At 45.2% G+C, this 26,693-nt stretch overlaps 1 protein-coding gene across 3 annotated transcripts in view; it reads left to right on the top strand.

Moving 5' to 3' along the window:
* The first annotated feature begins 9,401 nt into the window (after positions 1-9,401).
* SLCO3A1 (solute carrier organic anion transporter family member 3A1) overlaps positions 9,402-26,693 on the top strand; it is a 315,736-nt gene continuing 298,444 nt past the window's right edge. For all 3 annotated transcript variants that reach the window (XM_023220849.2, XM_023220848.2, XM_023220847.2), the window contains exon 1: positions 9,402-9,799. In XM_023220849.2, the coding sequence (XP_023076617.1) occupies positions 9,620-9,799 (180 nt within the window). In that variant the 5' untranslated portion in view covers positions 9,402-9,619. The remainder of the gene's footprint in view (positions 9,800-26,693) is intronic.

Here is a 26,693-nt window from a genome sequence, read left to right as displayed (position 1 = left end):
TCCCCATTTCTGTAAGTATGTATTTTTCTTTGACTTCTTCAAATTCAGTTTTTGTTTGTTTGTTTGTTTGTTTGAGATGGAGTCTTGCTCTGTCACTCAGGTTGGAGTGCAGTGGTGCAATCTCGGTTCACTGAAACCTCTGCCTCCCTGGTTCAAATGGTTCTCCTGCCTCAGCCTCCCGAGTAGCTGGGATTACAGGTGTGTGCCATCACGATCAACTAAGTTTTTGTATTTTTGGCAGAGGCAGGTTTTCACCATGTTGGCCAGGCTGAACTCCTGACCTTAAGTGATCTGCCCACCTCAGCATTCCCAAAGTGCTAGGATTACAGGTGTGAACCACTGTGCCTAGCCCAAATTCTGTTTTTTAAGATCACAGCATACATTCTCTAATCATCAAATTCATTAATGATATAATTTTTGACTCTTTACAAGATGAAGAATTTCATACTCTTCTTTCCCACATACACTCCTTTCCCTCCATTCTCGCCAATGACATTTAGAATTATGGACCTATTTATCACTTTTATTCTATTGCAAGAAAAATTTCCAGCTGTACTTTATTTACGACATTTTTTAAACTTAATTTAGTATGTTTAGCTGGGTTATCACAATTCTTTTGAACTCATTTTTGCTATTGAGTTTTTGTCTTTAGCATGTTGTTTCACTGGAACATTTCTTTAATTTTTTCGAGAAAAGTGCATGGGTGGTATCTTTTTTGAACCCTTGACTAGAATATCTAAGAATCTCTTTTTGTTTTCTTTGCAAATTAACATTTCAGTTTGAGTCATAAGCACTTTCTAGTACCATTCAGACTTTACTCGTTTCTCATGTGGCATCTAGTCTTGTGCTGTACCCTTAATTCAGCCTATTCTCATTTTTATCATAAGTAACATTTGTTTTGTCTGGATGTTTGTAGAATATTTTAAAATCTTTTCCATTTGAACAAATTTGCTAGATTATGTCTGGGTATATCTTTAATTTTGCCCTGAACATGGTGCAGTATTTTAAGTTGTACATTTTTTTTTTTTTTCTAGCTCAAGTTTTTCTTCCATTTTTCTCCATGTTAAAGCAACATCATTTGTTCTGGTTATATTTCCCTTGGGTCTTTCTTATCCATAGAGTAAGTCTTATTTTTGATCCACCAAATTACCTATCTTTTCTGTCATCATTTTTTGTTTCTTTTCTCTGCATCGATAGAAAACTTCTCTACCTTGTTTTCTATATTATTTATTTGGCTTTTTGTAACTTCAATTCTGGTCTTCACTTCATCAGAATTGAATTTTGATTCCACAATTTTATTTTTAGTTTACCTGAATTCAATTCTTACATGTCAGTTTCCCTTTCAATCTCAGAATCTCAAGTGTCACCTCTTTCATCAATTTCATTCTTACTTCAGAAAGCACATACTGCCTAGTATTAAGAACACAGAAAAAGCAAGATTAAATCTTTTTTCTGTTTTATGTAGTTAGCTTTTCCTTAAACAGGCATGATTTTTCTCTGCCTCATTGGTCTAGCGAGTCTCCTGTTATATGTTACAGAATATTTTTCATAGACTCAATGTATCTTTATACCATCCCCCAACACATATGCACTTACTCCCTCTCCAACAAGGAAATCACTGTCCAAATTGTTTGTACTCTGGATCTGCCAGAATCTTCCTCTTAAATGTTTAACTGGAGAGCAAGCTATGGTGCCTAGCTAGCAATGTGTACCGTTACACTATGACATGAATTCCTCTTGCTTCCCTGTTTCTTTGTAAATGAAAGGTGAATTCATTACTAAATACTCTGAAACATTCCATAGTCTTTTTGTGGCCTGAAACAGTGCATGGGAAGCTCTGATTCCAAGACACAGAGCTCTCAATGCATCTGGCATTGTATTTTCCAAAGATGGCCACTGCAATATATACCTCATTCCTTGGTTCTTCTAAAAAAGTGACATCGAACATCCTTCACCATGAGGTGAAGTCTGTGTTCTCCCCTCTTGAGTCCAGATGGAATTTTGTACCTGCTTCCATGAACAGGACGCAGCAGAACTAACACGGCTGACTTCTGAGGCTATGAAAGTCACGTTCTATGAAAGTCACATGGCCTCCTCTCTGAGGCAGGTACACTCGGAGCCCGGAGCATGCATGAATTAAGTCTGGCTGCCCTGAGGCTGTCATGCTGGAGTGATCAGGATGAGCCCACAAACAGATGTCCAAAGAGGCCCAGCTATTCTGACCCTCAGCTGTTTGTCTTTGTAGCCCAGGTGCCGGGTGCCAAATGAGATGATCCTAGCTGACAGTAGAGTCCAGCTCTCCCTCCTAAGCCCTGTCCTGACTGCAGATTTCTTGAGCAAAATATGTATTGTTTTAAGCCACTAAGTTCTGGGGTGGGTTGTTACCCAGCAGTAGATACTTTTTTTAAAGTTTCCCATCCTTATTCCCACTTATATTACTTTATATCCCTTGGCATACTCTGCAATCACCCGCCCCTTTCACCAAGGCTCATTGCGCCTTTCTGGGAGTTACAATTGCACAGATAGATTCAGCAAGGTGAGAATGCCATCCTCGGGCAGCCAGGAGGTGACTGTCAGGCTTTTTGGTTGGGGAACCAGCCAGCATCCCCTCTGCAGAACCTTCCTCTCTTCTTCCTACAGAGGAAGTAGGCACTCCTCTTCCTTGGCCATCCCATCTGTTCTGTGTGAGGAGTAATTTCCCTGAGAAACTGACCATCCATAGTCGGGATCCTGGGTTTTCAGCCCTTTTATGTCCTGTCAGCCTCTTTGGATTTTTCTTGCGTAAAGGAAGTTAGGAGGGGGAAATCCAGGCAACCATGATGATCCAGAAGCACAGCATCTCAACTTTCATTCTGAGATTCAGATATGCCGCCAAAACAACAGTCAGACACAAAATAAAAAGGCAGGTTTCCTCTCTTCCACTCCCCTGTTCCCTGGCCATGTCATTAGTCGTCTATGCTCCCTCCCTGCGGGACTCCACGGTGTGAGGATTCCCAGAGAATGAAAACAACCAGCGTCATCTTTAGAGACAATTGTTCCTCTTACTCCTTTTTTCTAAAGCCCCAAATACAATAAAAAAGGGCAATGAATATAAATACTAAAATACAAAAATTGTCTAACTCTAGGTTTCTTTTGATACCATTCCAAGCCAATTCTTCTCAAGTCATGATGTACACCTGCAGAGCTTGTTAAACTTTAAATTCTGATTCAGCATATCTGGGCTGAGAGTCTCTCTCCTCTCTCCCCTCTCCCCTCTCCCCTCAACCCTCCTACTTGCTGTAGTATGGGAGAGGAGTATGTCTGGAGAAATGGCAAGGAGGCAGCGTAAGGAAGCTAGGGTGCAGGAAACAAATGTATCCTGAGCAGAGGTTTTTTATCTTTCTCCCATTGGTATATGATGTCTCTATAACCCATGCTCTTAATTTAAGTTTTCTTTCTCTGTAGTGGCATCCTACATCCTGGAGATTTTTTTTCATGACCTCCTTGTATGTTCTCCAGAAACTCTTCTTTCTCTTTGATCAGTCCAAAGGTTAATGCACTGATTGCACCATGCCCACTTGAGGTACACAGGCCTGGCACCCACTACCCCTCAGGAGGGCAGACAGTTGTGACCACTTTCTGCTGAGCTTGGAACTCACAAACTCATGATAATCGCGATCCCTCATGCTTCCATTGTGGAAATGCTGTTGGGCCTTCACCTGGTTTCCAGTGCTGGCTCATGTCATTTGCCTACCGTAGCAGTACCCACTCTCCAAATATCAAGGTTTGTGTGCATTTTTCAGAGACCAGGAGCAAAGCTGGGAAAGCCCTCCTGAGAGAGAGGTTGAAAGACATTGTATCTGGGAAAGGGGCTCGTGGGGACAAATCTTGCTGCAAGAAAGGTGTGTGTGTAGTTGCACAGAGGACGGAGAGGAGGGTCCCTGGGGAGAATGCCTGGAAGGAAGTTTTCTATAAACATTGACACTTTCTGGGTCTCTTCTGTCCTAATCAGAGTTATTAAGCTTCTTGGCACGAGGCCTGATGGGCACTGAGGAGAACAAATGATCCTTGTTATTATTGTTATTATTATTATTTTGAGATGGAGTCTCACTCTGTCACCCAGGCTGGAGTGCAATGGCACTATCTCGGCTCACTGCAACCTCTGCCTCCCAGGTTCAAGCGATTCTCCTGCCTCAGCCTCCCAAGTAGCTGGGATTACAGTTGCTCACCACCATGCCCAGCTAAATTTTGTATTTTTAGTAGATGGGTTTTTGCTATGTTGGCCAAGCTGGTCTTGAACTCCTGACCTCAGGTGATCCAACTGCCTTGGCCTCCCAAAGTGCTGGGATTACAGGCGTGAACCTGGCCGATCCTTTATTTTTAAAGTAAAACACTTTCTATACCCTTAAGAAGCTAACAGTCTATGTGGATAAACAATTTATATGCGTATCAACAGAAGTAGCAAATGATGATCTCCCCAAATGCACTAATATTGGGAAATGTTTATTACCTCTATTCTTTCTCCTTTACCTCAAAACTCATTTTCTGTAAATATAACACATTCCTAAAACCCTGGCTTTGTCATATCAATTCTTTCTATTTCCATTAATGTTCTTCTTTCTTTCTTCTGTTTCTCCACTTGAATTCACCATTTTTTAGAATTGTATCTACATTGATGTTTATTCTTTTCACTTCTTTGCTGAGCTTTAGGGCATGTTCAAATTAAGAGATATAATTTACAACACGAAACTATGAACATAGTAAGTAGCAAACAGAGGCTATTTGGTAGAAAGGCATATGGATCAGGCTAATTGGAAAATGGGGGTGGGGAGAGAAAAACTCTGAGAAAAAGAAAATAAGCTTCAACTCAGCCCAAATATTAGTTTCAAGCCAAAGAAGTTGGCCTAGCCCCAATTCTATCCTTGGTTGGACAAAATATATGATTGGTAAATTTTCAGAAAAAAAAAATCCACAGGGTGAGAATCTAAGCATCTATTTTCCATCCCAGTGACAATCAGAAATCATTCTTTGCATTTATTTTTCAACTTTGTATTTGCCTGTGAACGAAATTGTAGCTGGCAAAAGATGCTTCATGTGAATTACTTGAACAACAATTTCTCATTGTGTTGAATTACATTGAAGCTGCTTGCTGGGAAATCTTCCACAGCCCAGTAACAGAGGAAGATATTGTTGTTTTTTTCCACGACCATATAGTTAACCCACTTCTCTCCTACCAAAATGAACAGACGGTCCTCTCTAAAATGAAGGAGAAAAGTTCTTCAAATCCTAATCATTAAGCATTTACTTATAGCTTATTAATATCTTGCGAACCAAAAGCCAGTTTATCTTCCCAAGTCGCCCCACTTTCTTTTTTGCTTCCCTACATCAGATTTTAACATTACTTGGCTTCTCAATGTTTAGAATACCTCTAGTAGCCAGCAAAGTAAGGAATCGTGGAACCACAGCCTTAGCTAGCAATATTTTCATCTTGAAAAGTCACCTAGTCCAGAAAGTAGTTGAGAGGCTGAAATAATCATAAAGGTTCTAGAGTCATTCATAATACCGACCTGTTCCTAAATTCACCACCCACCGCTAGAGGGAGAGATGAACGAAAAAGGCCCCATGCAAGTGGTGGTCACAGCATTTCTCCAAGGCAACATTTAAGGAAGCCCAGTTGAGGCCTTTAATGGGGTTTCAGTTGTTGGCTTTGCTGCCCACGAGTGTCAACTATTTCAGAGGCTCCTTGGAGGGGGCACTGCAGTTCATGGAAGGGCTAAACCCCCTCTACCTCTCTCCCTTCCTCCTTGGTGCTCCTGTGTCCAGAGCTGGTTCCTTCTGGTGGGTTCCTGGTCTTGCTGACTTCAAGAATGAAGCTGCGGACCTTCATGGGGAGTGTTACAGCTCTTAAAGGTGGCAGGGACCCAAAGAGTGAGCAGCAGCAAGATTTATTGTGAAGAGCAAAAGAACAAAGCTTCCACAGCATGCTGGGGGCGGGGGGGGGGGGGGGCGGGGGGGGGGGGGACAGCTTTTGTTCCCTTATTTGTCCCCCGTTCATGTCCTGCTGATTGGTCCATTTTTCAGAATGCTGATTGGTCCATTTTACAGACCTCTAGCTAGCTACAGAGTGCTGATTGATGCATTTTTACAGAGCAATGATTGGTGCATTTTACAAACCTCTAGCTAGCTACAGAGTACTGATTGGTGTGTTTTACAATCCTCTTGTAAGACAGAAAAGTTCTCCAAGTCCCCACCCGACCGGGGAAGTCCAGCTGGCTTCACCTCTCATCCCCACCAATTTGGGGTGGCAAATGTAGACTCAATTCCTGCCACCTGCTGGCGGTGAGCTCCCAAAACCAACCTGCTGTCCTTTCTTTTGAGAAAAAATGGGGCTAATAAGACCAGCTCTCCCTGTTGTGAGCTGAGATATAGAATGTAGAAAGTACTTCATAAGCATTAACGTGCTGTACTGATACAAGCGTGTTTACTATTTTTATGCTGCTTCCTTTGTCTGCACACGGGGCTAGGGGAATGCCAAGCAGAAGCACCTGGTGCTCATAAACCCACCTTATCATCCCTAGAGCCCTGATCTACAAGTAAATAAAGGATGAGCAAAGAAGGAAGAGAGTTGAACTTGTTAAATTCCTTCTTTCTGACTGTTGAGAGGCTGCAGCCTAATTTCCCTGAGGCTGACTTTGACGATTCTTAAGGCTTCAGGCACAGGATTACTTTCATGGCTGCTTACCATTAATTATAGGAAGAATCTACAACCCTAATCCGAAATCCTTTATCTGGCAGCAAAAGTGTGTGATTTCTCTAAAGACAGCTAATTTTGTAAACTAAAATAAATGGTTAAGCTGAAAAAGTCGGTGCCCTTCTCAGTGTGTACATGAGGCATTGTGGTATAGAACAAAAAAGGCTGGCCGGGTGCGGTGGCTCATGTCTGTGATCCCAGCACTTTGGGAGGCTGAGGTGGGTGGATCACCTGATGTCAGAGTTCAAGACCAGCCTGACCAACATTAAGAAACCCTGTCTCTATTAAAAATACAAAATAGCCGAGCGTGGTGGCACATGCATGTAATTCCAGCTACTCTGGAGGCTGAGGCAGGAGAATCGCTGAGAGGCGGAAGTTGCCATGGGCCGAGAATTCACCATTGCACTCCAGCCTGGGCAACAAGAGCGAAATCCATCTTAAAAAAAAAAAAAAAAAAAAAAGGGCTGGACATGGATGCAAGTTCTGTCCCTTTCTAGCTTTATAAAAGAGGAACAACATAAGTCCCAGCCTCCCCATGAGACAAACCACATGGGTGATAAATGAGATAATATGTATGTAGTTATAAAGAACCTGGGCTATGATGGCAGATACCCTGGTTTTCAAAGACTTGCCTTGCCATTTACTAGATAAGTGACATTGATCAGGTTAACCTTTCTAGGCCTCAGTTGTCTCATCTGTAAAACAAGGCTAATAGCAGTATCTGGTTTAGAGGACTGTTGTGAGGCTTACATTGTAAATGCGGTTGAAGCACTGAGAATGGTGTCTGGCCATAATAAGCACACAGTAAACATTAGCTCTTTTTAGTACAAAGAACATAAATCAGAGTTGAAGACTATAATGCACTCTGCACATTTCATTAGCAATGGGGTCACCATTCATAGACAAGTAAAGTCTCAGCTCAGCTTTGCAGATCATCATCACAGAGGCAGGGAACAGAGCTAGCTTGTCAAGGCTCTTCTCAGGAGGAAGTGGGGAGGTACCCCTTGATGCAAAGTGATGGGGAGGGAAAGAGGGGACATAAAGGTTCTGCAGAAAAGTTGGCTCCGAGTAATGGGAGGGTGTGGGGAAGAAAGGAGGGGGCAGTAAGAATTCTCATTATAGGACTGGCCGGGAATGCTGTGGCCAGTGATTCAGGAAGTGGGGAAAATGGGAAGAGACTTCTGTAGGGGGCGCCAATTCAGATAGGACGTGGCCTAGACAAGGTGGGGGCATCTCAAAGCGACACCAAACCTGGGTGAGATCATGTCTGGAGCCACAGAAGGATGAAGTGGTTTCTATTTAAATGCCATGGCAAAACAACACCTCCACCATTACACCCTCTATTCTCATTCAAGTTCTTCGGGAGAAAGGAAAAATATGGTAGGGTTCATTGCTATTTAGTTTTGAAGTTGAGCCTGCACTTAGACACAGGATCCTGGGAGAGTGGGTCATTTTCTTTGACACAATTATTAAGGAAAACATTTTAAATGATTCCTTGAGTGCCCCAGTGACCCAGGTGGAAGGTGCTGTTTCCTGGTACCCGTCCAGTCCTCTGAGCTTTTTCTCTCAGCTTCCAAACGCTGCAGTTGACAACTAGCAGATCCTATTGGTAGTGCCCTGTGGCCCACACTCCTTGGTAACGGTGAGAGTGGGGAGTAATTAGAAGCGGCTGCCATGGGTCAGGCATTCAGGTCAAGGCCGAGGATGGTGGCCAGGGCCACAGAGCCAGGGGAGGGTGGGGACCCAGCAGGCCCGTGACTGGCCGCTCCCTGCGCGCTCCAGCCACTGGGCCCTGGGCGGATGGAGGGCAGGACAAGGCCCTCTGCTGGGGCCGCGGCGATCTTGCAGCGCCTGGACACTGAGGCTGGGGCACCAACAGTCCGTGGGGCTCCCGACGTATTCCTCTAACTTCCCCTTTCTCTCTTTTAGGTCTGGGGCCTTTTCAACACCCTCTGTGGTCGGGGAGAGCTGGGGCAGAAACCGGCAGGCGGCAGAAGCCTCAAGCAGCTCTGACCTCTGGCATCTCCCCAAGGCTCAGAGCATAACATCTGTCCCCAGAAATCCCCAGGCGGAAGAAGAGCGCGCGCCAAACTCTTCCTGGGTAGTCAGGATTCTCCCTTCCTGGGAACAGCCTGCCCTCTGAGCCCTGGGCACCCGGGTTCCCGAGCGCCGGGTCCAAGCCCCACGGGGGCGCCTCCGCACCCCATCTCCGCGCCAGGCGCAGAGCCGCCAGTCTCCGCCGCGGGGCCCCGTGACCCGCAGCGCCACCTAGGGGCCGGGCGCCGCCTCCCTCCCTCAGGGGCACCCCCGTACTCCGCAAGGACTCCGGGTCTCCCCAGTTCTCCCAGCAGCCGGACCCTCCCAGCCTCGGCCGCCGGGCCGCCCTCCGCGTCCCAAGCCCGCCTCCCGTGCCTCCCCGGGGGCGCACCGGCAGCGGGGAGCGGCGCAGCGAGGGCGCGCAGCGGCGGCCCAGGCCCAGGCCTCGGGGCTGGGGCTGGGGCTGGGGCTGGGGTTGAGGGGGTGAGAGCAGGCGCGGCCAGCGGGCGAGGGGAAGCGGACGATGGCAGCGGCGGGCGGCCGCGGGAGGCAAGGCGGCGGCGGCGGCGGCGGGCGGCGCGAGGAGCCCCAGTGATTGGCACAGCCGGAGCCGGAGGAGGAGGCGAAGGGAGGGCGGAGGCGGGGGAGGAGGAGGAGGAAGGGGCGAGCGCGGCGGCGGCGGCGGCGAGGAGCTGTGCCTTCCACCTCTCCAGCCCCGGCAGGACGGGGGCGGCAGCCGCGAGCCCGGGGCGGGGACAGCACGCAGCCTCGAGGCGCGCACCCCGGCCCGGCAGAGGCCCCGACACTCGGGGCGAGCGGGAAAGCGGCAGCGGCGGCGGCGGCGGGGGAAGGATGCAGGGGAAGAAGCCGGGCGGCTCGTCGGGCGGCGGCCGGAGCGGCGAGCTGCAGGGGGACGAGGCGCAGAGGAACAAGAAAAAGAAAAAGAAGGTGTCCTGCTTTTCCAACATCAAGATATTCCTGGTGTCCGAGTGCGCCCTGATGCTGGCGCAGGGCACGGTGGGCGCCTACCTGGTGAGTCCCTGAGCCAACTCCGCCGTGGGGCCCTCCCCCAGCCCGGCTCCCGAACGGCCGCCTGGCACGAGGAGGGGGCCGCCCGGCGCTGGGGGCAGGCGGGCATGACCTCGGCCCGGCGTGGAGGTTGGCGAGTGGTGCAGAGGCGGCCGCCGGGGGAGCTGCCGGCCGGGGCTGCCAGCGAGCGGGTAGCGGGCGGGACCGTTGATGCCGGTAGCAGCTCGCGCGCTCCCTGCTGGGGCTGGGGGTGCTGGGGGACGAGAGGCGGCGGGCAGATGGGCGTAAAACTATTCCTCTCATCCCCTTAAGAGCGGAGCGAGACGGTGACTTCAGGGCTCTCCTTGGAGAGGAAAGCAATCGGGGTTTGCAGGTGACCCGCACATGGGAAGAAAAACCAGTTAGCATCCTGCGTCCTCTACTCTCCATTGCATCCTCCTCGAGAACAAATCTATTATGCATCATTTTCTCCGGGAGCTTTCTACATCTGCCAATTACAGGGGGATATAACAGCTTAGAGTAAAATGCTCCCTAGTGTGACCCTGACCTGAGTCAGGGCTGCAGGGGGAATATTCCCACCCGGCATCCCTGTAGCCCTGTTTCAGCGTCTGCGATAAAGTTACCATACCTAGAGAGCAGCTGCGAGTTTGTGTAGTTCCTGCTATCCACTCTTAGTGCTAAATTCCCCATCGTGGTCTGTCGCCCACAGAAGGTTGCACCATTTTGCACAATGAATGTGTATTTTATTTGCCTCCAGAAAGGGGATGTTAATGCTCAGAGGGCCCATGGGTGCATAACATTTCAGAGGAAACAGCTTGTAATGACTCAGCACTGTCAGGTACCTATTTTGTCGCTTTTGCCTCCCCTGCTCAGGTGGTCCCAACTTGAGTTCCAGAGAGCGTGCTTCCACACCTGAGTACAGTCCTGTCTAAACGGGAAAACATGTTTTGAGTTTATAGTGTTAAATCATTACTTGGCTGTTGACCCGCAACTGGAATCAAATGTCATAGACTTTGAGTATTCCTGAGCAAGTTTGATGGAGATAGAATTGGACAAGATTTTGGCCATTGAATAACCACATCTAGAGATAGAACCACGTGTATCCTGATGCTATGATTAATCCCTCATTCCTGGCCTTGGGGTAAAGTTAATGAGGGCCAGACGCTGGGGGCTCTATACCATTCATAAACTATCTCTTAAGGCTCAGGGCTCACTGTTAAAGGGAAATACAAGCAGCGCTTGGTCTCCGTCCGGTGTTGAGTAAGTTAGGTGGTTGTGAGAGAGGAGGTCTTCAAACTCAGCTCTGTTCCTGGGGTGACAATTTCAGGGCTTTTGAAAATCAAATACATTTCTGTTGCTCCTTCTGAGACGAAAAGCGTTTACGTCCTGGTCTCTGTCTTGTGCATTTGTAACTTGTAGACTGCAAGTGAACCCTGTAGTCAAAAGCACACCTTGTTTTCTGTTCTATAAAATAACACTTATTGTGCCTATAGTTATAATATGCAGTTGCAGACAGTGCTTATTGGCCCTTGGAATTTGAGGGATAGGGGATAATTGTGTTTTGGGAGTCAGTTTATCAGCCTTTCCTTAGGGGGAATTTGACTGTTAAAATATTTAAGTACATGTATTACAGAGATGCAAATACACATTAATAAAATATATATGGGTCTGTACTGTGACATATGCAAAGTGCATAATACCTAACTGGGTCTATGTTTAAAAGGAGGTAATTAGTTTATCAACAGCTGCCTCCAGTTTAACAGTTTGTTTGCCTCAAACCAGTTTTGATCAGTAGAGTGCATTATTCATGTGTGGCAAACACCAACAGAACTTTTCACCCCAGGAATGATAAAAGCACGCGCTTGCTATTTTTCCGTTGCAATGATCTAAGGATTTGACAAAGAAATGAAGCCGGGCTGCAACTAGATGAATGACCTAGCTCCTTTAGAAAGTTAAGAAGCCAAGTACTCCTGGAGTGGTGGACTTCTGGCGGCAGGGCTGGCCCCAGGAGATAGGAGGTTGACTTCAATCCCAGAACAGTGGAATGACAGGCGGAGGAGGAATTTGGTCCACCTGGTGGCGGCATCCTGGCACTTCTAGCCTTAGCTGATGGAAAGCCTGGTTGGGTGGGGTAAGGTAACAGGAGTCAACAGGTGACTTGCAGAAAGCAGCTGGAGGCCCAGGAGAGGACAGGCCTAGGAAATTGAATTCATTTTGATTACTAGGAGTGGAGGCTCTAAGGGCTCTGCTTTGCCCGGCTGCCCTCGTCTTTGCCTTGCCATCGGAGCCTCATGAAAATAAATAGTTGGCTTGTCAGGGTTGACTGACTCAGCTTGCTGTGGGCTTTGCTCTTCTGGGCCACTTCAGAGTTTTCTCTTCATCTGTTATTTGGGAGATGGGGAAAAAAGTTTGCTCCTTCAGCCATGCGAGACTTCTCTGTGGATAATTGGAGAATGAAATATTGCAGGCTGTTTGCAGGAAAGGCAAATTTCTTCCTTTTAATTCATCATGGCTTTCTGAGGAAACCTGAGACCCTGTGTCTGTAGGGGACCACAGGGCAGGGACCACAGGGCAGGGTCCACGTGCTAAGTGTGCTAACACACGTGTTATGTGTGATCTTTACGTTGGCAATCAGCCTGCCCCTCTAATGAGGCATTTCCAGATACCTGAGGAAGGGCTTGCCTTGGGACAGTGCCAGCAATGCTCCCTTTCACAGAGAAGAGAGTGATAACAAATTCTATGCCAACGACATTATTTCCTATTAGATTCCCAGAGTCCACCTTCTTATTTCATCTCCCAAGTTGCCTGAAAATTTTGCAGCTTCATTTCCTTATTTTTTCTGAAAAGACAAATTTCCCAGTGTCCTGAATGACACTAGTATAGGCTTCCCAACTGCAGAACTGAAGCAGAAGGTTGCCTGTGATTTAAGAAGCAACTTTGAGAGGGAGGACTCGTGTGTGTGTGTGTGTCTGTGTGTGTGTGTGTGAGAGAGAGAAAATGTGTGTGTGTGTGTGTGTATGTATGTATGCATGTGTTAGTTTTCCACCAAGAACCTGCCCAGGGAGGAAACTCAAGAGAAAACTGTATTGTATATAAGAAGGCCATCAATTGTTGGCTAGGCTGGGGACCTGCAACTTTTGCCTTGGTGTCAGGGAGTACAGAAAGACACTGATCCTGAAAGCTAGACTCAGTGATCTAGATAAAGTAACCCAGGTACAACCTGGGCCAACTGTGGATTCTGAAATCTATTACAGTTACAAACGTCTTCACTGGAAACCATGCTTCAGATAAGCCAATAGTCACAGGGATGTTCCATCATAGTCACCTAAACCTCCTGACTGGCTATGAAATAATTTTTGCAGCATAAGAGGAGAGACCTGCTCAGTTTGATAGTCATTTTGTATGGAACAGAGAATGCAATTTAATTTTCTTCTACTTGGGTTTTGGCTTCGAGTTACTCCAGTCCTGTTTGCAAGGATGTAACATGTGCTTAAGTCTTGGACTGGTTGGAGAAGATGCAGGCATGTGAGAACTGCATGGAGAGAAAGTCATTTGGTATGTGCTTATTGGTGCTTTGCAGAAACCCCCTAAAATGTTTTAAGCCACTCACTGAGGGTAGCCCTGCTTATAGAGGTTTCTGTGTGGTATCAAATTACTGAGAACTGGAGTAGATAAGGGTGTGTACAGGAAATTAAAACCTCTGACACCTCTAGATGATTAGATTGAGGCATACATACAAATATATTCGAATTTCCTCAGGTTGAAAACTGAGAAAAGGCCAGTCTAGTTTCCTGGGTGGGGCACCAAGGGTGTTCCTATGAAGAAGGGGTAGGTATTTCCCTATTTAGAGTTATAGAAAAATAAGTTTGAGGTTGTGGTGACAAAATAATGACATCGATGACTGAGTGTGGTTAATGAGGCTCTGTCTCACTGCTTTGTAGTCACACTTTTTCAGCTTGAGAAGTCAGTGGGCTTGCAATTAATGGGTGAGGTGAAACTGCTAGATTTGTTATTCCTTTTTTTCTAAAGAAACATCATTTTGAAGATGAGTTTTTGCATATTCAACCCAGAAGCAGACAGCTGAGGAAACTGTCTGTTGACATTTTCAACAGAGACATTTTTGAAGTCCTTGTCAAATTACTATGATGACTAAGGTAACCATATTTTATTTAATCAAATTATTTTATATACTTATGCTTACTCAAAGTGACAAATTCCTTGCCATTTCCATAATTACTATGTAGCCCCAGGTAGTAAGAAATAAAATTACCTTGATTTTTTCCCCTTATAGTTTAGTTTAAAATGTTAATTATTAAGGGAAAAAGATATTTCTGAAAATTCTTTTCATCCAGCCTTGTGTATTTATCTTTGTTTCTGAGGGAGTTTTTGTTGGCGTACTTAACAATGGGAGAAATGAATTAGTTGTAAAATGAGCCAGGTCTCTATCCTGCATTTTGTTAACTCTTCCCCTCATTCAATTTTAGACACCTTATGAAAAGGATCGCCGAGAGGCCTCTCTGCAGCAGCACCGCCTTGCTAATCAATTGCCCAGCATTTGCAGCTCATCTTGCGTGCTGCTGGAATCAGGTTTTCTATTACGCTGCATGGGCTGCTTCTTGCACAAAGTCATTGGTGAACTGCTGGGCAAAGGCAGCCTCACCAAGAGGGTCTCTGTGAATTTATTTTGCACACCTAAAAGCAAACTTTGAGGTGCTGCCTTGATCACGGAATGTATTCTCTTAACAGATTGGCCTGGATGAACAAGGGTAGTATTGCAAAAATGATGAGGATACAGATGCATTTCATGCAGAAATAGTGAAGAATAAAACTCCCTACTAGCTGCATTTCTCTGGCTTTAGTTCTAGCTTGCGCAGATTTCACTACATGTATCATTTAATAAGCATGTTTCTCTAAAGTGGAGTCAAAGTACCTCTCTTTTGCATGTGTATTCTGTACGTTGCTGTATGCATTGCGTATTTACATACGTGTTCATGTACAGGGTTGTATGCAATGAATATTGTATGCCATACTCTTTGAAGGTGCAAAGGGACATTTCAATGGTAACTTTGATTGTGTGGTTGACACACGGATTTGGGACCCGTTCTTCCCTGAAGAAAATCTCTGTATTTTCTTGCCTCTCAGAAATGCCTTTGATAATCTGTAGGCTAGAAAGATAGCATCTTTGCTCTTTCAATTTACTTTTATTTTCGGTTTCTTTGTCTGTGTCTGCAAAATAGATATAAATGGGAAAAACAGTGGAATCATGGACCTTGGTTCATGGGATAAATGAATTGATGTGTTCAAAGACGCTTGTATTTTATGTAGCCTAAGTGTTTATGTGTTAGCATGAGACAAATTATTGTTTAATGGTTAAAACTCCAAGTTAAATGATTACAGTTCCAAGGTGGAGAATGGCAAGTGTCTGTGGCAGCTGTCGCTTATTCGATGAGTGTCAGAAGACTGGGATTCATGCCTATGTCCTTCCCTTACCTGCTCTGTGACCTTGAACTGTTTTACTTAACCTCTCTGCGCCTCTCTTTTTCATTTTATAACTGGGATTATACTAGTACCCACCCTCTTGTTTTGCTGTGAGGATGAACTGAGTCAGTACATGTAAAGCACCTTGAACAATATCTGGCACATAGTGAGTGCCCAGGAAATATTAGCTATTACTATTAATAATAATATGGTTATGCATATTTACTGCAAACATAATAACTATGTAGCCCCAACTGATGAGAAATAAAATGTTTCAATCCAACTTTGGTTTTGGTTTAGTGAATTACATATTCAAGTAGTTTCCTATTCTGCATGAACATTTTTGTCTGGGAGGTAAAAAGTTTTTAAGGGCAAGTAATAAGCAAAATATCAGTTGCTAATTCTGTTTATTCCCTTATAAATATAGCAATCCATTTCATCTTAAAGATGCTGTAAAAATTAGTCACATGGGAGAGGAGCCCACTGCAGGAATGGTGATTCATGTTGATCATTTACAGTCCATGAGTACTTGAAGGAGGTTAAAGCAGGGCAGGCAGGACTGGCTGGGAGGGGCAGGTGCCCTGATGCTTCACTTTGGGAGGTCCTCAATATCTCTTGCTATGGTCTATGGCCACTGGGTGCTGAAGGCTGCGGGTAGGTGGAAAGAATGTTAGACTTGGAGTTGGAAGACCTGGATGTGAACTTAGACTTGCTACTTCCCAGCTCCTGGCAACTTGACTTACCTGAGCCTCAATGGCCTCATCTGAAAAATGGGGATAATGATAGAGCTTATCTTACAGATGCTTGTGAGATTTAAACAAATAGTCATGTGATAGAGTACTTCTCATAGGGTACGGTAATCCATAGTTGCTATAACAGTAGTGGTATAACCCTGCTCGTTGACATTAGCACCAACAAAAGCCCGTCCTAGGGAGCTGAGGATTTGGAATATTATGCGAGGCCAAGGCTTCTGTTTCCTAAACTGGTGATCTGGGCTCCTGAAGCTTGCTCTGCTTCACTGGCTGAAAGGCTGAGTGACCAATTCAAGGGATCCCAAGGTGTCAGGAGAGGGAGGACAAAGGGACATATGTTGTGGACATATGCTGCCCTCCAGGCAGCCTTGTTTAAAACGTGCCTCCGCAGAGCTCAGCCTTGGATGCCCAGAGTGGCTCAGGTCTCACGCCTTGTCTGCTGCCTTCACCTCACCTTCTCTTGCAGTATTAAGTGGACTCTGGCAAGCAGGTCTGTGGGCATTTCCCTACTCTTGGTCTTTTTTTTGGTTTCTCATAAGCAGAACAAGGGACGTGTTCCTCCAATCTGGTTTCCCGTCCCGTGGATTCATCCATCTTGGCTTATGGACATACTTTTTGCACAACACCACTCCTGTTCCTTCTGTAGTCTTAGAAGCAGCCTTTCTACCCCCAGTCTGGTCACACCTGTCCTTGCAAAGGATAGAGAAGGAACTGGGCCTTTCTCAGTGAATCAGGTGGCAGTGTATGTTTTAGGTGAGTTTTTACATTCGCCTTCAAATGCCACAGGCTTCAGGAGAGAATCTGTACTCAGAAGACCACAGAGCCCTAAAGCCCGGTCACTCTGACGACTTTGCTGAGGGAGTAACTGTGTGTAAAGCACTGAATCTTGTGCAGCCACAGGTGTGGAGTGAGCAAGCCTGGGGAGCCTTCATCCGTGAGTTCCAGTGACAACACAGAGACTGGAAACATTCCCGTGGATGTGCACAGAACCTCAGCAGTTGGTGACTCCCAACTTCTTTATTTAGGTTCATTCTTTGTGGTTTTGAGTCGAGCGCCTCTGCAAAGGGAAGCCCTTACTAACTGAGGACTTAGCAGCTCAATTGTTTAGTGGAAACGGTGTTACCAGCCTCGTTATTTCCCATATGACTGGGCATTCCTCTTTAAACACGGATTAGTTGGTCATTAGTATTTTCCTGGACTTAGACAGAAGTTGCACTTATTCCTCCTAGTCAACACACATGGAAAATATTTAAACATAGGCTGCCATAAGCCCCACTTTTGTTGTTGTTATTTCGAGACAGGGTCTTGCTCCATCGTCCAGGTTGGAGTGCAGTGGCAGGATCACAGCTCGACCTCCCAGGCTGAAATGATCCTCCCACCTCAACCTCCTAAGTAGCTGGGACTGCAGGCACATACCACCAAGCCTGGCTAATTTTCTTATTTTATTTTATTTTTTTGTAGAGATGGGGTGTGGGGTGGTTTCACCATGTTGCCCAGGCTGGTCTTGAACTCCTGGACTCAAGTGATCCACCTGCCTTGACCTCCCAAAGTGCTGGGATTGCAGGTGTGAACCATGGTGCCTTGCCAGCCCTGCATTTTTCAGTGGGGTAGGGTGGGGCGGGTGGGACGGGAAGAAGTGTGAACTCATCTTTCCCCTTTGCCCTCATGATTTCCTTTATAAATACCCCTGCCATGCCTCTTCAGTACTCTCCTTTTCATGAATGTAATAGCCCAAGTGGCATTTTAAGTTATCTGGTAATGGACACAGCGCACTGACTGTAATGATGAAGTCTTATTTTTTTAATTAATTTTTTTTTTTTTTTTGAGACAGTCTCACACTGTCCCCCAGGCTGGAGTGCAGTGGTGCGATCTCAGCTCACTGCAACCTCTGTCTCCCGGGTTGAAGCAATTCTCTTGCCTCAGCCTCCCCAGTAGCTGGGACTACAGGTGCGTACCATCACCCGGCTAATTTTTTGTGTTTTTTTTTAGTAGGGATGGGGTTTCACAATGTTGGCCAGGGTGGTCTCAAACTCCTGACCTCAAGCGATCCACTCACCTCAGCCTTAGCGTTGGTTCTTGTTAAAATCTTTGCCCTCTGAAAATTCTGAGAATAGGCTGTGCCCATAAGCCCATCCCAATAGGCAGTGATGTGACTACCACATTTGTTCTGCCAGGTTGTCCTTTGGGACAACTTTTGGGTGTCTGGATAACGAACCTGTCCAGATAGCCCTTGAGACTTTCTTGGTAGCTCTAAAGACTGTTCTGGCTCTCCATCCGTGGATACCTAAGTTTCTAGTTGTGCAGAGTCTGAAGAAATGAGCAGGGGCTGATCAGGCTTTCAACAAATGGTTCCAGAGAAAATAATAGAAGGCAAACTAAATCACTGCTCATATAACTACAGGAACTTGAGGAAGTTAGAAGTGATTATTTTTACCTCCATTTCTGCACTTGCAAGGTTGCTGTAGGGAGAAGTGTCACAATGATGTTTTTCATTTAAAGACTACTGTAAATATTCATGGGAATGGCTATTGTCTTTCACCCCCTTTGCAAGAGGCTTATGTAAAATAGGCAGGCTGTTTCTAATTGTTGAATTTGTCTCCCAACTTCAGCTGATTAGAAGGAGAAATTACCACCTTGAATATAAGCAGGTTGAAATTGGGAGAGCTGCCCTCGGCTGATTATATAAGCTATAAAATACAGCACCTGAAGTCTTGTGTTTACTCTGCAAAGAATTCCCCTAATGAAGATGAAAATTTCTAAGCAGCATGGACCCATATGTGTTTATTATGTAATATTCAATTATGGCGATCCAGCCTGTAAAATAAACAATGGGGTTGATTAGTTAATCTCTTTGTTGGCTTTCGGGTCAGAGAATTGTTTAAAGTAGATCCACAGAGCCACCTACAGCTGTCCCCCTGGAACTCGGCTGGCTGCGGTGTCAGCACCAGTTCCCCTTCTCTCCAGTGGTGCAGGAGGCTTGTCCTGGGTCTGTGATCACTGTAGCTTTCAAGGTTGTGGAGGGCAGGCCTCCCTTAAGGCTGGCTTTCAAGGTTGCTTGTGCAGTGTAGTGGGTTGGTCGTTGAGTACAACCACTGCCAGTTGTGACAACACCATCCTTTGGCCGTTTCATTTCTCAAAGTGCTGCTGTGATAGCACTCGGAATTTGCTGTGTCTTGTGGGGATGATTTGCATAAGCAGCATGTATTCCAGTGTGACACATCACACTATCCTCTTCTTGAAGCTATACATGCGTGGGGTGCACAGCACACCACACGGTCAAGTTCAGATTTCCATCCTCCTCCTGAAATGTAGGAAAGGAGCTTTTTTTTTTTTTTTTTGGCCAAAGTGATGATTGAGGAGAAGAAACTTAAAGGGAGCCAGACCCATGAAGCAGATGTAGAAGAGCTTCAGACAAGCCTCTCCTATCCTTATGCAAAAAATTGAGGGCAGGACCCCTGACATATTGTGTGGCATGTTGTATCGCCTCCCCAGTACTGGTAAATACTTATGTAGATTGGGAAGCTTAACATGCCAATGACAGTTTCTCAGCCAGCCAAAGGGAGGATTTCTTTTGGAAACAAAAACCATAAATTGGCACCATTCCTTTACCTTTGCCAAGCTGTATATATGCATTAGGGAGATGCATATAAATAGATCAAAAAGCCAGTGTGCAGTTTTGCAGCTTTGCAGCTTGCACTTGATGGAAGCAGATGGGGAAGGTTCTCCTTGCTGCACAGGCTCAGAGTGGCACGTGGAGCCAGCAGTGCTTGGGCTAAATCCAAATACAACCTTGTTCAGTTTCTAGAGATGGACATGTGGAATCAACTGTCCAACAGGCATATTGTTTCTGTGTCCCAGGGTTGGCCTGTTTTTAGGTCTTCTTAAGTATAACATTGTAGAATCTCTGCATTTGTTGCTTTCATGTTAGGCAAAATCAGGGCACAGTATTGAGGCACTTACCCAAATGTGCAGCCCCACCCTCCCGAGCCAGCTCACATTCCCTGGCAGGTATAAGCAGGTGAGCAGTCAGGAAGCAAAGACAACTGATAGTTTTATTTTGGGGAATAACAATTATAAATAAGTATAAATAAAAATATTGTTTTGGTGAATGCTGGGGAAAAATTACTTCTCTTATTCTCTTTCAAAATGTTCCTCCTCTTTTTTTTTTGGTCTAAATAGGCTTAATGCTTTCTAAGAGGCACCCTACCCATCCTCAATGGAGTGAGCAGATAATATATATACATTTATATTTATTTGCCTTCTGATACTTAGGATTTCATTGGGGAATACTTCTGTATTTAAAAATAATAGTGACAGGGAGGTGATTAAAAATAGCTCAAGGGCTTGTGGCACCCAAGGCTATCAGGGCAACTATTTTGTGTGACAAGTGAAACATTTAAATCCCCCAAAAGGAAGCTGAGTGTTCTCTTGTTGCGGTCTGTCGCCTTGGTGGCTACTTTTTGCACCCAGTGAGCCGAACTGGGATGGTCACAGGTGTTCATTTCCGCTCTGTCACCTCCTGATTGTTTGTTTTCTTCCTACCTCCCTCCACTGGCCCCTGACCCCATCAGTGTCACGCCTCACCATCCCTGACAGGATGTCACAGTCACATGGATGGGGCCTCTGGGAGTCAAGACCTAGGCCATTCCTGAGTGGGACCATCATGCCAGGCATTTGCCATGGGCAGTGTCCTTTCTGCCCCTTCCATGGTTGGCCACCCACCGTCCCTATCCAGTGGATAATGGAGGTGGGTATGGTCTCTTACAAGCCTTTCAGATCCAATTCCACCTTTCACCACAGACTGTATGTGATTCCTGCCTTCCTGGACTAATTCTGAGGTCTTTTGTACTTTATTTGGGAGCAGGAATAAATGGGGACTTCATGTTTTATTTAAATCTTTCCTTTTGTAGAGTTTGTAGGACAGTAGGATTATTCCCTAACATTTTCACTGTCTCAGATGTTAGACCAAAATTGGGTCATATTATAAGTGACAAAATGACTTTTACAGTTTATCTGTTGGTGAGGTGGACATGGACCTGGAGGGGAGGGGGTGGATGAGATGATGGGCATTTCAGAAGGTAAAAACCAGGTATATTTATTAACTAGGGCTGCTGTAACAAATTAACCACGAACCGGGTGGCTTGAAACAACAAATGTTTTGTCTCACAGTCCTGCAGGCCAGAAGCCTGAAATCAGGGCATCAGCAGAGCCGTGCTCCCTCTGAGACCCTGCGTAGAACTCTTCCTTGCCTCTTCCTGGCATCTGGGGGTGGCCAAGGGTCCTTGGATTCCTTGGCTCGCAGCTGCATCACTCCCATTTCTGCCCTCTGCTGTCACATGGCATTTCCCCCATGTCTCTCTCTCCTCTTCTTATAAGGACACCAGTCACATTGGATTAGGGCTCACCCTAATGACTTCATGTGACTAGCTTACATCTGAAAAGTCCTCGTTTCCAAATCAGGTCACATTCACAGGCACTAAGAGTTAGGACTTCAGTATATCTTTTTGGGGAAAACAATTCAGTTCATAACACCAGAGAAGAAAAAGAGCAAAGGACCCTAAAACAGTCTGTATGTACCAAGAAAGGCAAACTCTGTCTTCTTAAGTGTTTGGGTGGGTAGGAAGATTGTCCTAAGATATTCCTAAGAGAGTCATTCATACCCAAAGATAACATTTCAGTCTTCACAGAAATGCTGACAGTCCCTGTTACCTTTCTGTAAGAAGGTAACCATGTTTCTCTCCGGGGTAGTGGTGGTTAGACTTGCAGGAATGAACCTAGTTGGATGATTCATTAGCTTTGAACACATCATTTGCTCTTTCTGGGCCTAGCTGAATGCTGGGATTGGACTGATAATCACGTCATTTGATTAAGGAGAATGCATGTAAAAAAAAAAAAAAATCCTAGACAGCTATGTGGGTGAGGATTATGTGTTTGTGTATTTACTGTGTGTATGTACATAGGTACTCATCCATGTTCCCATCCCTGACACCCAGAATTACTTAGCAGGAATCAGGGCTGGTAAAATCTCCAGCTGGCACTGTCTCCTTCCTGAAGCCCTATCCCAATTCAGTGAGACCAAAAGAGACTTTATCACTGTGTGCTGTGCCAGCCAGTCTCAGATTTGGCCAGGTGTGTATTAAGTTAGGACCAGACATCTGCATTCTAATCTCATTCATCTCCGTGGTTTTTTTGGTGGGGGTGCGAGTGATATGGTTCTCAGAATTTCTCGGCACAGGCTCCTTTTTTGAAAAAAAATGTCAACTTGATCTCTGCCAAACTAATTAACTTCGACAACTTCCTTAAGTGCTGCAAGCAATTTAGAGTTGAATAAGGCGTGTTCTTGGCCCTCATGGAGTTGATATATCCTTGGGGGGGAGATGGCATGTTTATAATTTTTTCATTAATGACTCATTCATTAGGACATTTCAGGTCCTGGGCCAGGTGGCAGCCAAGCCCTCTGGAAGCCTCACGCCTGGTCTAGTTGTATTACAATAGATCAGACTAAAAATAGAAACAAAGCATTGGGCCAGGGTGGGAGATGGGCCTAGGTAGACTGGTCGGAGATATAAAATAATTTTCTCAACCTTGCTTGGGGATAGATCCAAGTGTAGCAAGATGTCAAGTGGAACTGTTGGTAAGAGGCTGGCTGCGGAGAGTCATTGGAGGCGGCGTGTGATTGGAAAACCTGGGATGGAGAAGGGGAGGGCTGGAAACCCAGGGCCAGAACTGGGCTGGGGCATGTCAGGGCTGGCACTGCGGAGTGCCACTCTAGTTAGCAGTGCGGAGGCTGTCGGCATCTCTCTCAGCCAAGCTTGGATCCCTCTGCCCCTCCTCCCCTGCTTTGAAGTGGTGTGGGGAAATGTGGCTGGAAGTCAGTCTGCTAGTCTGTGGAGAGAACTTCACCCAGGGCATGCTCAGACTCGGCTAGAAGCAAGCACGGCTTCATCGCATGCTGAGGCCAAAGGGCTGAAGGATGCAGAATGCTTGTTGTACTGGAATGCTGTGCTCACCAGGATGGGTGCCACATGGGAGGGGGGGACTATAGGGTCCTGGGCCTGAGGACAAAATGACACCTCTGTATTGAACCTCTCTTTCGCACATATATAAATGAGCTTTCTACAAGATGAGCTAACATTAGGAAAGGTCCTATTATGTTTGACTTTAAAAAAACAAAAATACTTTTGCTGGGCCTCAGATGTATCAGTTCTGGATAACTTTAAAGCTGGTAACAGAACAAACTGTGTTCACACACAGGAAATGTCTCCAAACAAAAAGTGGGTGTGCAGTTTACAGTTTAAAAATTGGATGAAGGCCCTTCAAACTTCCCCTCCTGTTCTCCTTGGGAAGAGCTTGGCAGGCTGCTGAGAGAGGCTACTCCTCCCTGGTATAGGTAGTCATTGGGGCCTGGTTAGGAAGGTAGCCTGTGAGTGGAGCTGCCTGGTGACTGGGATGAGGCCCCACGTGATCCTGGGGCTGGGAGGCTGGTGGAGGTTTCCTTTCAGCTTGAAGGCCTATATGCAAGGTTGTGTGAGTCAGTTCAGGAAGCATTTCTGCACTGTTGCCCCAAGCCTGTGGCCAGCCGATCCGAGCACTGGCTGAGCTGGCTGGAAAGCCCTGTGAGCATCCTGTGTCACTATCTTTATATATTCATCACCTGGCTCTAGTGCTAACTTGAACTTCAAGTTCATTCTTTTTTTTTTTTTTTTTTTTTAATGGGGATGGAGTCTCCCTCTGTCGCCTAGGCTGGAGTGCAGTGGTGGGATTTCGGCTCACTACAACCTCCACCTCCTGGGTTCAAGAAATTCTCCCGCTTCTGCCTCTCTAGTAGCTGGGATTACAGGAGTGCACTAGCACACCCAACTAATTTTTGTAGTTTTAGTAGAGTCAGGGTTTTGCCATGTTGGCCAGGCTAGTCTTGAACTCCTGACCTGAGGTGATCCACCTGGCTCGGCCTCCCAAAGTGCTGGGATTACAGGCATGAGCCACCACGCCTAGCCGGCTTTTTTTTTTTTTTTTTTTTTTTTTAAATATAAAGTCATTACTGTTTTACTTATTACACAAGAATATATGTGGTGTTGACAATTTGGAAAATACAAATAAACAGATAACATTAAAAAAATCATCCATAATTCAAAGAACCTGGAGATAAATTGTGAACATTTTGGCGTGGGTCCTTTAAGTCCGTCTCCGTCTACCCGCATTGACGCATGACTTCCAGACCCACGCGGTGGAAAAGGATGTGGGCTTTGGGGTCTTTGAAGTCCATGTCTGTGGCTGGTTAGTCTTGTGTGGCTTTGGGCATTTTGCTTTCCCTCTCTCATTCTCAATTTCCTCATCTCTAAGATTGGGATGATATTTATACTTTCAATAATCTTGTGAATACCAAATGAGAGAATCCATCCAAAGTACTCAGCCCGTGCCTCTCTGCAGTATGTGCTACTGTCATGATTTTTAAAAAGTAATAAAATTGGATCTCACTATAAATTCTGTTTAGGAACCTACTCTTTCCTCTAAATCATTCTGATGGCTTTTCTGTAACATCAGATGTTCTTCTCTGCTGTCAGTTTCAAATGAAAAATGACCTTATTGTTTTTATAAAACAATACATATTCATCATGAAGAAAAGTTTACATAAAAATGTTTTTAAAAATTCAAAATCCCCCATTCAGAAATAATCATGACTGGTGGTGGGGTTTGAGAAGTGACTGTTAACCGCACCTTCCTCCCTGGGATTATAGGCAGGAGCATGGTGGCTCGTGCCTATAATCCCAGTACTTTGGAAGGCTGAAGTGGGAGTATCACTTGAGCTCAGGAGTTTGAGACCAGCCTGGGAAGCATAGGGAGACCCTGTCTCTACAAAAAAGTTTAAAAATTAGCTGAGCGCGGTGGCTCACGCCTGTAATTCCAGCACTTTGGGAGGCCGAGGTGGGTGGATCACTTGAGGTCAGGAGTTTCAGACCAGCCTGGCCAACATGGTAAAACCCTTTCTGTACTAAAAATAAAAAAATTAGCCAGGCATGGTGGCACATGCATGTAATCCCAGCTACTCAGGAGGCCGAGGCAGGAGAATTGCTTGAACCCAGGAGGCAGAGGTTGCAGTGAGCCAAGATGGCGCCACTGTACTCCAGCCTGCACTCCAGTCTCTGTCTCAAAGGAAAAAAAAAAAAAATTAAAAAATTAGCTGGGTGTGGTGGTGCATGCCACCACCCAGTCTCCCAGATATTTGGGAGACTGAGGTGGGAGGATCACTTGAGACCAGGAGATTGAGCCATAATAATGCCATTGCACTTCAGCCTGGGTGACAGAGTGAGACACTATTTCAACAACAACAAAAGGAAGAATCATTTGGGAAGTAGACACTCCAGCCAGCCACAGGGGTTTAAAACATCATCTTGTGGGTTATGTAGAAAAAACTGTAGTTTGGATTGGAAAACTCCGTTTGTGTCCAGATTCAGGCTTCTTTTCACTACTTTGTCCTCAGAATAAAACTCATCCAAGTCAGAACTGCAGGCTTTGTCCCTGCAGGAGCTTACCTGCTAAGTAAGCTTACCTCCTGGAGGAGCAGAGAATATGTGCATCCTGAGGGCTGTTCACAGAATCGGGGGAGAAGGGGGTCAGGGCAAGCTTGCCAGCTTCCTGCTTGCAATTCTATGAATCAAATAAGTTGCTGATCCTTCACTTTGGGGAGGATTGAGTGAGGAAGTCAGAAGAGCAGATGCTTTTTCTCTGTTAACTTCCAGAAGGTGGACGTTCCTCTAGTCTATATCAAGGTATGAATTCTGGGGAAAAGGAAGAATAATTTCTCCTTATTATTAGGAATATATCATTTTAGAGGTCTTTCTATTCTTATACATGGAAAAATGACTGGCTGACTAGATATATTTATAAAATGTATGTTCTAAAAAATAGCAGTAAATTTAATTTCACTGAAATTTAACAGAAGACTTCAGTAAAACTGGAAAGAAGTAACTATCTTTTGCTACTAATGTTGCTGCAGAAGTGTCCAAGGCCAGCCTTATTTTTCCTCCCTTACAGATGATTTATTATTGCCTATAGGTTAGATGTTTGAGGAATCTTTTCTTAATATTTGACATATAATTTAATTCTGATGTATATTACTGCTGTGTGATGTGTGTCATAGTCTTTGGAACTGGATGTGTTTTTTTCAATCAACAGATACAATTCTTTATTAGTTTTGGGAGAATTTCCTTACATTATCTCTTCAAACACTGGGTTCTATGCAGTGAATTCTCTGCTGTGAGGCACCAATTGTCTGTATGTTATATTGTCTCTGATATCCATAGTTGTCTGTTTTGATTCCATTACTTGAATCCCTTGTTTTTATCTATATTCACCATGTTTATTTTTAGCTTTCCTCTAGTCAGAAAATTGATTTTAAACCATCTTTCTTTAGTTCTCTGTAGATTGTTTCACATATTTATTTTCTAGTGTTGGCTTTAGTTTTCAATTTATTTCTTTAGATCTACAATCTTTATTCCCCTTTCTTAGATGTTGCCTTTGGGCTCTTGAGGTATTGAACTCATATTCTTATTAAGTTCTATGGCTCAAAGATCTTTTGGGGGAAATCTTTCTCTGACTGAGTTATGTTTTCTTTTAGTTTGAGTTCTTTGTCTTTGATACCTGCTGTTGCTTTCTTGCCTTTCCAG

This window comes from Piliocolobus tephrosceles, chromosome 6 (genome assembly GCF_002776525.5).
Source record: "Piliocolobus tephrosceles isolate RC106 chromosome 6, ASM277652v3, whole genome shotgun sequence".
Taxonomy (NCBI): Eukaryota; Metazoa; Chordata; class Mammalia; order Primates; family Cercopithecidae; genus Piliocolobus; species Piliocolobus tephrosceles.
The sequence above is the reverse complement of the archived record's forward strand: the minus strand, read 5'-3'. Positions and strand labels throughout refer to the sequence as shown.